Source organism: Micropterus salmoides, unplaced genomic scaffold, assembly GCF_014851395.1.
Source record: "Micropterus salmoides isolate LMB-PRFRI ecotype aquatic unplaced genomic scaffold, ASM1485139v1 Ms_hic_scaffold_15, whole genome shotgun sequence".
Lineage (NCBI taxonomy): Eukaryota > Metazoa > Chordata > Actinopteri > Centrarchiformes > Centrarchidae > Micropterus > Micropterus salmoides.
In genome coordinates this window covers 30,105,511-30,120,927 of record NW_024040596.1, presented here as the reverse complement: position 1 = coordinate 30,120,927, position 15,417 = coordinate 30,105,511, and the positions used below count along the sequence as shown (strand labels likewise).

Below are 15,417 nucleotides of genomic sequence, written 5' to 3'. Positions count from 1 at the left end.
TTCTGAAATCCACTCTAAAATAATGACCATGACCTGTAATACATTTTAAACATGTATTTCTTTTCTTTTCCCATGTCTCTTCAAGGTGGCGAACCAGGTGGTCCAGGCCCTCCTCACACAGAAGGTTAGTCTTTAGTCTTAGCAGTACTGATGCATCGTTGATCCAGTCATCCATTAGAATCAGTCAGAGAAATGATGACTGTCCCAGTGATGAGTAACAGCATGACTTACCTCATGACCTTTGGAAGTAAAAACACTAAAGTTCTTTGAGGTAAGCGTTGCTGCTAAAGTCAACATGGTCAACAGCATCAATCCCACTCTTTAATACAAAGTATGGTCAACAGACATGGACTAGTCATGGATCTGATGAAAAAAGACATTTAAAAAATTTGCAAAAACATAAATTCACTTGGATTTTAGACTTTTGATTTGGAATGACTTAATTCCCCCCAAGCCCAAATATTAAAATGTATGTTGTGAAGATATATATTAAATCAACTATTTTCCTATTTCAACCATTTTCCTAATAACAGATATACTTTCCAACGACCAAATAAGTTGCGCAACCTGACCAGCTGCTTTGAAAAATCCTGAAGTTAATTTAAAATGAATAAGTAAAGAAAGCATTTACTATTTCTGTAAATATAGTATACCACTTTTAATCTGTTAAACGCCAAAGTGGTATTCAATTTAATGTACTTTTATTTTTAACATAATAAACCAGGTTATAAAGCACTGTCGTGTGCATCTTGCATAATTGCAGCAAAATGTCCTGTTACTTTAAATTAGCATCTGATACACGTGTATTTCTTTGAAATTTCCCCATTAGTCCCAGTTATCTGTCTAATTTCACCTCTTTGGGTTTTTTTCTAGGACTTGAAAGAAGAATGTGTGAAGCTGCGGACCCGTGTGTTTGACTTGGAGCAGCAAAATCGCATACTGAGTGTGCTGTTTCAACAACGTGTCAAAATGTCCACGATTCCTGTCTCCCAGGTAGGAACACATGGCGCAATGGATACAAACAGACACTGACAGGCCTACCCTGCTATAAGGCTGTTTGAATTTTACATGAGCAGTGCTCTACTTCTAAAAGTTACTGACTTGAAAAAGGACCACAGAGAGGGAGAAATCTACCCAGGATGTAATTTAATTTAAATTGTCAGGGTTACTGTTGACTGTTTATAATTGAGAACGGATAAATTTGGGCCTTGTATTCTTCCATTCTTAACTAGTGTAGTACTTAGTGTCTAAGTAGCATGCTTGAGTGCGCTGTAGGTCATCAAGCAAGCATTACCATCCCTTACTACTCTCTTCTTTTATGCTAATCATGTCAGAATTTAGCCTAATAGTGAGCCAAACCTCTAATCCAGCTGTAGCCGGAAAGTGACAGTAGAAATCGGAGACAGAGCTGCACATTTTTCTCTAATTGCAATGTTCTCAACCGTAGAGCGTAAGGGATAATTGGTTTAAACCTGTGGCTTCTTCTACTATTGTTATTCATCCTGCTACTTGATTGGTCGTTGTTGAGCTTCATTACTAACTGCACTGTAGAGCTTTAGAAACAATATTTATATATATATATATATAATTGATTAAATGACTGTGCATGCTTTGACAGGTGTTCCTTGTAGTGACAAATCCAATCTTAATTCCTCTCAGCCCTACTTAGCATTTTTAGCATCTTTAGCTTTAGCTCATTGTTTTGGTTTTCTGGAGGAGTTGGTGGACACCAAAACAAAGCTGAAAGGAGCGTGAATATTAGACTTCACAACTCTAAATGAATGCTAATGTTGTTTTGTGTCTGCTGGATGTTTAAATAGGCAATTGTTTCCTAACTAGCCATAGGAAACTTCGTACGGTGATGATTTTTCTTGTGCCCCCTGTGTGTAAAAAAACAGTTAATTGAGCTTTAAGGTTAGGTTTGCGTTGTTATCTCCACTACACAGTCAATTTTTAATATCTTCAGCAGGTTATCAATGATTATAACACAACAATATTTGGTATTATCTATAGCCTGAAACTTGCAATAACAGTTATAATAACAGGGATTTTTAAGGGTCATTTTTCATGACAGCAAAAGCCTTGAAAGGTTGTATTGGTTACCAGATATATCACCAAGGCAGAGGTAGGCAAATCAAATAAATTAATTAAATATGAAATTTTGTAGCAAAGCAAAAACTTTATTTGCTGTCGTTGTCAGACCACATTTATTGGTAACTACTTCACTGATGCTCATGTATCTTTTAAAATGTTCATGTTCCTCTTTTCAAGGGTGCATGGTAAAAAAACACGCTGCAGTTATGTGTTTGTGGTGATATTCAGTGTGACAGCACCCCGTAAAGATTCATTTTCTTTTAACCTTTCCCTCCAGCAGTCCTTTGATCCGCAGGTTTGTTTACGTAACCTTGCTGACGGGCTCGATTTGGCTGCTTTGATCAGTAACTAACAATAATGAGGCATTGCCGCCTTTACGCTGCACAGCGCCGGCTGGGTGGACACATTTTAAACTGGTCAAATCCATTTAGATCTGAAGTATATTAAAAGTGTGAATACTCGTACTTTCTATCCATTCATAATACTAGTAGATAGATTTGTTGTGGCATGGAAGAATTTTTTTCCAAATATATTTCACCCACTATCTCCAAAAATTGAGGGTTTAGCAAGAAAGAATCTCTCAAAATTTGAATTAATTTTGGTTAGACTTTACCAAGCATTTATTATAAAACAGATATGATATCGCAAACTATGACAAACAAATATAAACTTGTTCTGCGGATCCCTACAACAGAGATGTGTTGCAATGGACAGAAACACAGACAGAATTTAAAGTCAGCTGGCCAGCTGTACAATGAATAATTGATGATGGATGATACTTCTGATAGACAGATGATTCTTTTTGCATTCTGAGCTGAATATTGAAAGAAAACCCCTGAAATGGATGACCGAGCCCAGCTTGTCAGCCATTCAGTTTCAGAAAGGTGTAAGCTGTAATTGACAGAAATTTTGGGTTACTGAACTGCAACGAGGATCTCTCACTGTCACCAGCCGGGATTGCACATGAATGCTGAAGCCAATTGCAAACACTTGACACACATCAAGTGTGTGCTGTGCTACTGAATAGCTAGCAAATACTTGTGCCGTGTCCACATGCCTTCATTATTTCTGGTAGGTTGCAGGGATGTAGTCGTGGGTCTTCAGTCCGGTCTCATAGTTTCTTGTTTTGCAGAGTAGACGTTCACTGTTTGCTAATTCCACATTAAGATAGTGTTTATTTTCTTATCAATGCACCAAAAATCCAATAATCCAAAAAGAAGACCCACATGAAGATATCCATGATGTCACCGAAGATTGTCAGATATTATGGAGAAAGAGGTTCAGGACTACTTTTCTATCTCCAGAATATGGATTTAAAGAGGTGGTATTATGCTTTTTGGCTTTTTCCCCTCTCCTTTATTGAGTTATATATCTTTTTTGTGCATGTAACAGGTTTGCAAAGTGAAAAAGCCCAAAGTCCAGCCCAAAGGGAGTTCCCATCTCCCACATTAACCTCTGCTCTGAACCGCTTGAAAACAGCTCGTTTGTAGTCCAGCCCTTCACTTCCTTTACTTGTGACGTCACAATGAAAACGCGTCATAAAGCTTGCCAAGCAGCTTGCGGGGGTCAGGCAGGCCCTCAAACCAAGCTAGTCTGAGCGGAGGCCCTTTGGCTCGAATCGCCTTTGTTTGGTTTTCCATTGTAGAAATGTTGTACCTGCTTCCAGGTACTCACCTCCATCGAGGTTCCAAGCAAGCTAAATCCACTTCTGAGAAGTTTTGAGGTGAGAAATCAGCTGTGTAGATTTTGAATATTTTCAGAGTTGAGGAGCTCCGCAAGTGGCTGCGGGGGAAGCCTGTGCCGACCCGCGGGAGGAGCGTGTGAGGCCGGCCAGCCTCCCGCTCACAGAGCCCTCTGCTCCCACCGTCACACAGACCGCTGCAGCAACAACGGCAGAGGAAAACACAGCTGGAAGCTTTTCATACCGCTTATCTGTCTTTACATTCTGAGCAATGTTGAAACGTTTTAACTTAAAAAAAGAGAAAGCTGTGTGGATCGCTGGTGTATGTGTCGCATTGAACATTACGTTGCGGCAGTTGTGTGTGGCGTCGCTATGACGACAAGCTAAGTACTATCTCTGGGTACTATCTGCAACGGAAAACGGAGCAGGGCCAAGTAGAGTCGAGTCTATCGATTTGCGCTATGGTAGCATTTTTCGGCAAAGCAGCATAGATCGGTAGAACACCGGCAACAGTTCAACGTTTAGTCCTGATGGTAAGATGTGGAACAATGATGTTGTGGACTTGAGTAACTTCTACCACCTGCTAGATTACGGTCTCAGTCTGAAGCGGCTTTGATTTGGATCACACTATCTTGTTTCTTACGACCCGCCCTTCTCTGCTTCTGATTGGCTAGTAGTCCTTACCTGGGAAATGTGCATGTGCAACTCCCAACAAAGATTTTCTACAAGTAAGATACATCACTCTGTAGCTCAAGAGCGGAGCGTACAACACACAGAGTGAAAAGAGGAGCTGCAGCAATGTAGTATGAGAAAAATATGGTGTTTTTTGAAAATTAAACCATGTAAACCTGTTCTGGTACAACCCCTAATTAAGATTTTGAACCCGAAAATGAGCAGAATACCACCTCTTTAAGATATTTCCTCAATCTGACTGGTATATCGTACTATGATACTATGTAGTATGAAACACTTTATGCATACTGTGTATTACTAGAAGGCAAATACTGCCTCAATAAGTGCATTTCTGTCCATCCACCTTTATAAGGATTTAGTTTTGGTTTTATGCACTTTTTAAATTTGCACTCGAATGGTAGAAATGCAGCAAATTTGAAAATAAAAGTCAAAATATCACCAAAAAGCTGGTAAAATTGGTTTATCAATAAAAGCAACATGTGACATGGTGCAGTAGAAAAAGACGTGTGAAGCATGTTGTTTAAAACATCTACTGAAGCCATAAGATTAGAAACCAATATCAAGACACATAACTTTGTGTGGCTTCTGTCGACACTTTTCACCTTCACATTTTGTTCAAGGTTTAATGCTGGGAAGGAAGATCCTGCTACTACTTTACTTTTATTCCAACATTGAATTTTTATGGTAATATAACTGGATCAACTTTTCAGAGGCAGGTTTCAGCTGGCAGCTTACAGACCAGCTGTGTGTTTAAATATTGTTTAGAATCCATTCAGGGTTGCCAATTCTATTGTTAGACACCTCCATTAAGGCATTGTCTCAAACTCTTATGCTGACCAAACAAATACTTTGCCAAATTAGAGGAAGCGACAAAGCCATTCCTTAATGAAAAATATAAACATATAAAAGCTACCATCGCACACAGGACTGCTTAAGCATCAGGTTTGTCTTCACATTTCAGCATTGAAATTGTGCCCACACACACACACACACACACACACACACACACACACACAGAATCCCAAACACCCTTGTGTATGTTGAGTTTTGCCTGTTTCTCTTTTCTCCTTGTATGCAAGGGTACATTTTACACTTCAGTTCATTGTGAAGTGAAGTTGGATTGACAGCTACGGCATACTTTAGTAATGGCTCAAATGCAAAATGTAGTGTATCTGGCCAATAAATTATTTGATTTTCACATTAAATTTAGATTTGTATTGACTCTCTTTCTTCATCTTGGCCACAACTTAAACTTAGATCCATAATTGGGCTTGATCAGAGTGCTGGTGTATTTTCAGCCAAAACTTTTCTAAACTACTCAAATCCTAATGAAATGACCCTTCTGTCTCTTGCGAAGAGTCATAATCATTATGCAGAAGGCAGGCGAGAACATTCAAGTTGCTCTGCTTCTAAAGGTCTCTATGGATTGTCAGGGTTCTCAGCATGATTCCTCCCCTCTGACAAACTCATGCTATCTGTATTCAGGGGACCAGTTTGACATCACAGACAGAATTGGTAATTAACAGAAATCTTGAATAAACTGTATGAACACTACAGAAATTCCCTTTTCCAGCTTCATGGAAATCGCCATGGAAAGTCTAGGAATTCCCATACCAAGTCATTAAGCATGCTGCAAGCCTAGCAGAGCAGGAAATGCTGTCCTTCATGTTTAACCTTTTCTGTAAAGGTCAAACTTGCAGACTTTGCTAAAAAAGGAATGCTGTCTTTGTAGGTGAACTGTATGTATCACTGCAGAAATGCTCTGCTTCAGCTAGGAAGAAGTATTGTACGTGACATTTTTCCCTTGAGCCTGATTAAAACAAGGGCTTAGTGTTCATTTACTGTTGATTTAACATTTTTCTATTGTTTGTCTGGTTGTTTCTTGCATAGTTATGTATATATCTCTGGTGACAGAATATCCAGTGGTGGTATAGAGTTAAAGTTTTTATGAGTTGATGTGTGGTCATGTTGAAAGAGCTCCAGGTGTTTTTGGTAATGGTCATTTTTAAATAATTTGAGTCAATTCTGACATAACAAAGATTTGTTAAGGTTGCATAAACTGCACTGAACAAAATTATAAACACAACACTTTTGTTTTTGCCCCCATTCATCATGAGCTGAACTATGTACACAAAAGGCCTATTTCTCAAATATTGTTCACAAATCTGTGTCAGTGAGCACTTCTCCTTTGCTGAGATAATCCATCCACCTCACAGGTGTGGCATATCAAGATGCTGATCAGACAGCATGGGTATTGCACAGGGTGTGCCTTAGGCTGGCCACAATAAAAGGCCACTTGAAAATGAACACTTTCACTGTATTGGGGGGGTCTGTTGATTGTGGCCTATGGAATGTTGGTCCACTCCTCTTCAATGACTGTGTGAAGTTGCAGTCAGGTCGAGACCCTAATGAGGACGACGAGCATGCAGATGAGCTTCACTGAGACGGTTCCTGAAAGTTTGTGCAGAAATTCTTTGGTTATGCAAACCCATTGTTGCAGCAGCTGTCCGGGTGGCTGGTCTCAGAAGATCTCGGAGGTGAAGATGATGGATGTGGAGGTCCTGGGCTGGTGTGGTTACACGTGGTCTGCGGTTGTGAGGCTGGTTGGATGTACTGCCAAATTCTCTGAAACGCCTTTGCAGACAGCTTATGGTAGAGAAATGAACATTCAATTCACGGGCAACAGCTCTGGTTGACATTCCTGCAGTCAGCATGCCAATTGCACGCTCCCTCAAAACTTGCAACATCTGTGGCATTGTGCTGTGTGATGGAACTGCACATTTTCGAGTGGTCTTTTATTGTGGCCAGCCTAAGACACACCTGTGATTAAACAATAAGTAAAATAGTTATCATCACTCTCAAGCTAGAAAATAGACTGGATTGTCATCTGCTTTACTTTACTGTGGATGATGAATTCCAAGACTTACTATGTGATTTCAATGTTTCACCAGGCAAGATGGATTTGTACAGAAGAAAAAAATGCTAATAACAAAACATCGCTGACAGCATGAGGGGAAAAAACAACCTTTTATGTGCCAAATGCTGCCTTTGATTCACTAATGCAGCAGTCCCAGTTATCCAGGAGGCTAGATTAGTAGCATGAGATAATTATCTCATGCCTAAAGCTTGAATATTAACTACAGTTGTTTAATTTGTCTCCAGTAGAGTCACAAACAAAAGTTTTGAGAACAAGACTTGCATTTAAAGCATTGATTTTGTTTGGGGTACATTAATTGATGTCTTCCTGAGGAAAGGTACAGCTGTGATTTCCTTCTCTGACCACCTGCTGTGCAGCTAAACAACATATTGTTTGTGGTTATGATGACTAAATGATGAATACACTGAAGGCTGGAAGTTTTTAGAGAGGTTGGAGAATTTGTAGGTCACATGATGATTTGTTCACATTGGTCAACACCGGTAAAACATGTTGAATTAATGAATTAAATCAGTATTAATTGATTTATTTGGCTGCTGTAAATAAAACTTTTACCTTATTATAAAGTTGCTAATGGTGAGAGTGTTGCCAAACAAACACCAGTTTTCTTATCCAGCAGATATTAGCATTCACTTGGTCTTGTGTTTCTTTTGCAAAATGCTCTTACCTTCAAGCTCTGTTTGGGTCTCCACCTACTCTTGCTGGAAATATCTGGCTCATTAGCAGCTAAATGTTCGACGGTGTTCACCAGCTAATTGCTAACTTTGCCAAAATATTTAATAGGGCTGAGGGGAACTGCAGAATCGGATGATAATTCTCCATCTCAGACTCATTAAACATTGCAAGTGATTTGACCCATAATTAATTTGTAAATATTGATTAGTGCAGCTTTAAAGCAACTATATGTGGATTTTTTTATATGACTTTTGTGTGTTGCTTTCAGCCTATTTATTCAGTGTCCCAGTGTCAGTGTGTCTGCGTCTGCAGTCTTTTTAATACTATCCCCAAATGACAGCAACAGACATTTTAAATTCCTATCATAGGTTTAATGTTCTTTTGTGAGAAACTGTTTTCAGTTCCTTTTTAAGTTTGTTCAGTAGGAATAATATTGCGGATGATCCGTGCTGAACCTGCCACAGCCATTTTGAATTCATGCCATGCTCAGGATGGGAAGCTATACCCAAAACATAGATATATACTATATATATATAAAACTTCTTTATTTCAACACTAAAATAGAACTCAACATAATGAAATTATTTGTACTAGCTTTCAGACATGTTTTGGTGTCTTACCTTAAACATATTTTATGTGGATCACTTTCAATGTGTCAGACGATGGAATGACTTAAGGTCATTGTTCGACACGAGCCCCTTTTCTCCAAAAACTCTGGGCTGCTCACTTGTCTTAGTGATGAGCCTGGCCACTGAGATCAGATAAGTAGTGCGATTACTGCATCAAGAGATCATGGTGTTTGTACTTGGGAGCAAAGAGGCCAAAATCCATTAGGCTCTAGACTCTGTTACAGCTGCAGAGAGTACTCGACAAAAAATTAAATGCAGGTCATTTCATCAGTGATCAGTGGTGGAGGGTTTTGAGATTGAAGACAACACTCTGGTGTATCAATTTGCCAGAATACACAGAAGTAATTATATATGAATTATTGAAATGGAAAATTTGTTTTTCACAGCGAGTTATGCTTGTTAGGTTCCTTAATGACTGTGACTGGACACCTGTTCGCAGTCACGTTGACTGACTCAAAGCGAGGTTACGCCGTGCATTGCATTACATGACAAAAGATAAAAAGAGAGATAGTTATGTCCTGTCCTTTACTTCTCTGTCTATTCTTTCATTGAGGGGATGTACAAAACATTTAAGACCAGTGAGCACAAATAGAAGGTCAGAATCAGAATCAGCTTTATTGCATGTGTTCACATCCAAGGCATGTGACAAAACAAATAAAATGTCTCTATATACAGTAAGTCATGTCTTTATACAAGTCTATATACAGGATTTCATGTTCACAGCCTCCTTGCTTCGGGAGCCACTTTTCTTTATGGATACTATTCAGTACTGTAATCAAAGTACATTAGACCAGTCAGCTAGTTAATTATGATTAAATTGCCATATCTAATGTTATGCATAATGTTAGCATTAACATTATTAAGTCTGAAGTAGGTTATCAAATATGCTTAAAACAATACCTCTTGCTACAAAGCCATTATAACATTCACTAAACCCCTTCCCCAAGCAACGATTGCCCAATCAGAGCTTAGCAACCATAACTAGGCACAACAGGGCCCATGCATTTAAAGACTTTGAAGGGTGGTGTCCAAAACACAAGAGCAAAAGTAAAGAAAGAATTGAACAATGTGTTTATCTGCAAAGGTAAGAAAACTAGCTTACTCCCTGCAGTAGTAACATAACACTAATGTTACTCTCAAAGCCAAGCAGCATATCATTATTACCTAGGTTACATTAGTTGGTGGAGTTTACCGTTAATGCCCTGATCATGACCAGCACATCCACTGTATGGTATTTCCTCACTGTGTGGGAGCTATTATAGTTAGTTAGGCTACCGTTAGTGGCTCTTTCTTGCGAATATTCACCTGGAATTTGACAACTGGACAGTTATTTGACCTAACAACCAATGGACGAATGGTACAAACATTAGCCAACAGCTAGCTAGTACAGTTGGTACATTGGCTGTTTGGACCAAATAAACAAGGACAGCACAAACCCACCAACTACACAAACTGTAACTAGCGAAATAATACATGGAGTGTCTGTGGGAGTGTTTTTGTGATAGTTCAGCCACTGACTGAACTCACCAGAAACTCCAGTTTCCACTTCCATTCACCACGTCCTCTGCGAATTCCTTTCTACTCGCTTCTTTCCATTTATTCATCATTTCTGACTTTTTTCCTGGGTCATGCAGTTTTAGCTTTAATGTTTTAGCATGATATAATGAGTGTAGGCATCCAGTGCATACTTCAGACCTTTCAACACTTGTATAACTATTTTTATTGCTAGCTTTGCTGCTTCCAAATTTAGAATTTATAATAAGGAAAATTTGTTATAAGAAGGTAGTATAGAGAGTATAGATGAAGGAGAAAAGTCACAAAAAGCAAGATTTACAAGGTCCTGGTTGCCACAGCTAGGTACAATATGGCACACAGTCTCAGACAGCCACCAGCAGTGAATTCTGTATTCACCAGCTTCACCGGCTTTGCTTTAGATAGAATGTGCTTTTGTCTCTGCACTCATACAGCAGGACCTAACAGCAGGAAAATATCGACTACATATCCTATTTTTATTATTATATTACTGTGGCAAAACACAATAGCTGCAACTTCATTCCCATTTAAAGTTATATTTTATTGTATTTACTTTTAAGTTTGCTCTCCTATTGACATTACTTCTGTTTTATAATTTAATTTGTAGTCAGAAGATTAGCTTTATTTTCCCATTTCTTTCATTAACAATGGTAGCAATTTGTTGATATTTGTTAGGAACATCATCATTTAATCCACATAAAGTGGTACTTTATGTACTTCTTTTCTAATTATTATTCCTGTTATAGTTTTATTTTACTTTATAATACTTTCCAAGGGGTCCTTGCATAATGCAGATATTTGCGTCACATGTATCAAATATAGATGGCCGGGCAAAGGCCATATTCTGCTCAGGTACATACTTTTATTTGGGGGTCCTATAATAAGTGCACATGTTCAAAAAACACATTATGTTTCTCATACTGTAATGCTGCTATGTCAAACATTATTTGACAGTAAGCTGCCATGTAAACCAGTCTGATCTAAAATGAATAAATATGGGATAATTTGCGATAGTCTTTTGGCTATGATTTCTGTAAGCTATTTTTGATCCCCGTTTAATGCAGTGATAATAGAAGTGTTACATGTGAGAGGCTGTGTTTCTTTTTCTAAAATCCAATTAAATAATTTACACAGTATTGGTTTGTAAATCTCATTTATGTATTTGTTGCTTCCTCTGCTTTTATCCTTTTTTGTAAAGTTATATTAATTTTTTTTTTAATTTAACCTTTATTTAACCAGGAAGTCCCTTGAGATTGAAATCTGTTTTTTGAGGGAGACATGGCCAAGATGACACACCGTTACAATTTAAAAACGTTAATAACATTCCTTTAACTGTTATTGGTTGTATTAATTGTGATTTTTGATCATCCGTCGCTTGGGATTGGGACTTACGTTGTTATAAAAAGTATTCAGCAATTTTAGATTTTTTGATTAGAGTTTCCCCTTTTTATTTTAGAGATGATGGCTCTACATTCCGTTTGCTATTTGAACTTAAATGTCAGAAGCTTTGAATGTTTTGGGCTGTTATTATATGTTTGTCTTATTTAGGCGAGAGCTATTTCCGTTTCATCTGTTAACAACATATAATTTATTTAGATTTTTTTTTTTATTCCCATTGTTTTTAAATTAGTCTGCTGGTAACCACTCCAACCAACTCATGAAGCTAACATTATTGTTGGCTTAATTAGCTAAAGCTCTGCTGATAACATCTGCTAGTGACAGTGGTCATTTCAAACAACAAAATCAACTGTTGCCAGCTGGAAATGTGAAGCCTGCTTTTGTGTACCTCTGTTTGGAATCAAGGACACATTGTTTCAAAAATTATTATGAAATTTGATTAGCAAGTCTGTCTCTGTAATCATTTTAAACTGCACAATAAGAGAAAGCTGGTCGAATGTAGCAAGATAATTGCAACAGGGCTTAGCACTTGCAGTGGCCTCTCATTAGATATAGACTACAGGGACCTGCATGATGTAGGCTACTGAGGAGCTTTGACAATGTGTCACTTTATTTCTGTGATTAGACTGCGACTTCTCTGGATGTTTCAATAAATTGTTGGACTCTTTACAATAGCACCATCGTCTCCCTATGTCTCTGTGCCAGCGAGTCCTAGCTGTTGAAAGTCTGCTGGCTCTGTGATAGGGTCATCTGTCACAATGTTATTGGAATTCAGCGGCAGAGTGACACCCAAGAGACCCAAGACTGTGAGGTTTTTAAACAGTGGCAGGTGCGTCTTTCCTCGGATAAACTTCCTGGGAGGGCTGCACTGAAAGATAAAGGCAAATATATAATAAAGTCAAATTTATTTGACCCTTTGAAGTGCTGTAAACAGCAGTTGCTATGTGCATTCATATAACAAAGTCATATTTATTTACCCGTTTTGAAGTGTTTGAAAATCCATTTGCTTTTGCCTAGCAGGAAGATTTACAACACAGATGCATTGTACAACACAAACAACAGTGTTCCTCACCAGCCTCTTCTACATAAGGTTTTCTTGCATTAAGGTCTGATTAAAAACAAAAGGTTTAACTTGACTTTAAGCCCTTTGATTCAAGAGCTATATTGGCTTACCCTGCTCAGCTGCACGGTACCACGTTCAGTTGTGTTTTACCACTACATCAGAGCACCTCACCATGCAGAGCTACAGTATTAGCTAGTGCGCTCTGCTAGTTTTTCACCATTTCATTCCTGCTTCCCTCCTCTCTCTGTATGCTGGCACCAGTGAACAGCAGTGCATCTAATTAGAGCTCAGCCCAGCAGGCACAACACTGAGCAGCAGCAAGGAAAAAGGGCAGATGAGGTGAAGGTGATATATAAAAAAAGACAGCAGTGTGTAGATGAGCAAGAAGTTTTAATGACAAGGCGCCTTAAGAGAAGAGGTGGGTGAGGTGGTAGTTGATGTGTGTGATAGTGAATAAACAGTGAAGATGCTAACTGTTTCAAAGACTGGAGTGGAGTAAACTTTGGCCTGGGGAGCGGTTGAGTGAGCGTAGCCTTGCTTTAGGGGACGCATGGGCGAATTTAGATGAGATTGGGAAATTTAAAGTAAACTCAAAAGCCCATGGAAGCTTAAGTACATTGTCCTCATGTCGGGATGGTCTGTTGATCAGCGGCCTGGTACAGTGGTAGTGAATGTGAAAATGGCTTGGTGAATTGCCACTTCAGTATTGCAAACAAGCCTTGATTTTACACTTTCCCCCAGGTTTTAAGTGAATACTAACCACAAAAAAAGAAGAGTGAAAACAGTATGAGTATGAGTTCAATGTGAATAATTCTAAGACACTACTATTGAGACTTATGTGAGTAATACAAAAGTTAAACAATAAGGTTGTCAACATTCAAATTTTTTCTTGTCACCAAATCCCATTAAAACCCCAGAGTAAACACTGGTGTGAGTGTTTCAAAGCCTGATAGATCTTCTTCCTCTGTGCCATGGAGCTCTATTGTTGTCCAAAAACTTTTTAACACGCATCAACGAGCCGCACTGTTTCACTGGGTGACATGTGGCTCCATTTCCATTACACACACTGTATTTTGTATTATGTATATTTATATTTGTGACAAATGCTGAAAGATGTACATCTTCAGTAAGAGTGAGTGGGTTTGGGGCTGAGAGCAACAGACAGGTTAGAGGAGTAGATCAGCACTGAGAGACAGACAAATGCATTGTTGGTTCTAGTCCTTTAATGGTGTTTATTTCCAACAAGAAAATTAGAAATAAATTCACTGTCCACCGCTGGGAAAAGGACTGTACTCCACATATACTGTAGTACTATCCTAGACTTTTATAATCACATGTTGCGATGTTCATGTAAGATGGGACTGATACCCTTTACTGCATACAACAACATCAACTGTGATAGAACGAACTGTCAGTATAGTTTAGTTGCTAGAGAATTCTCTGAAACTGCCAGGGTTAGCGCTTAGATTTCCATTGCTAAATCTAACATAAAAATGTATGAAGTCACAGTGCTGTGGGATAAAAGTACCAGGATATAGCATATGCTCTGTCAAGAACCCATCATAAGCTGTAGACCAGCCAGCGGATATGATACTGTATTATTCTGACCGAGAAGGCTGGATGGTTGTAGGGATAGAATGAATTATTTACACAAGTCTCTTCATGTGAGGGGGTGTTTAAAGCCTTGAAATATACACAGTGATGATTAGTGGATATAATCCCTACTATGAAGTTTATTGTAATTCTGATAGGAGTATTCCAGCAATTTTCCATGGCACTGTAACGGTGGGGGATGTGCCAGAGACAAAATAATGGTCAAAAGTGATACAAGGGAGGCCAGGATGTCCTGACATTCAGTCCCGATTATGGGTGAAGCTCTAAAAAAAAAAAAAACTTGATAGCATCTTTTGTTAGACTCTCAGCAGGATAAACGGCCACACCTTTAACTCATCTTTAACAAACCACCAGGTTGTAATGCAGGCTTTTTATTAAAAAATTGGTATTCCCCTTTAAAAGTCTTGATTACACTACTACTAATAATACATGAAAATGATAATAATAATTATATGAAGAAGAAAAAACATTACTTACATAGCACATTTCATACAAAGGGATTCAGTATAAAGTGCTCAGCAAAGTCTGATCAAGCGCCACATCTTCCACAGCCAGATAGAAAACAGATACGAAAAACCAAGTATTATTTACGCTTTCATTTGTAGATATGTCATACATTTATTTATTTACTTTTCCCTTTAGCCTCGACATAGATCTACCTTTAAGTAGAAATGGCCTGGCACTGAGCTTTTATTTAATAGATTTATGTATATATATCCAGAGAACTGATGATTTCTGCCAACCCTCAGATAGTGTTTATCCAGGATTTTTTAATAGACCATTAACACATTGTTTACATGCCAAGTATTTAGAGGGTTTTGACTTTGGTGCTGTTGTAATCAAAGAGACATAATCTTTTTTCACCCTATAAAATAGTCGTGTCTGAATTTTATGGAACAGAAATTAAATATTAAGAAAAGTCATTTCACAAAGTGGAAAAACGTTGAAGTATATGAAGGGGAAAACATCTCTACAGCCCTCAAATTTGCCCTTGACTTTAAGCACTGCGCCACTCTGATTGAGGGTTTTGTTAAACTGTATCATTTGTGTCAAATCTCTGATACCCTTCGACATGTTGACCGTAATTAGTTCCAAGATTAAT

The 15,417-nt window shown here is 38.3% G+C and overlaps 1 protein-coding gene across 3 annotated transcripts in view; it reads left to right on the top strand.

Annotated features, from left to right (window-relative positions):
- The window catches only part of LOC119903435 (nck-associated protein 5-like), a 78,072-nt gene that overhangs the window by 41,361 nt on the left and 21,294 nt on the right, over positions 1–15,417 (top strand). For all 3 annotated transcript variants that reach the window (XM_038719583.1, XM_038719584.1, XM_038719585.1), the window contains 2 exons: positions 86–124; positions 874–993. In XM_038719583.1, the coding sequence (XP_038575511.1) occupies positions 86–124; positions 874–993 (159 nt within the window). The remainder of the gene's footprint in view (positions 1–85; positions 125–873; positions 994–15,417) is intronic.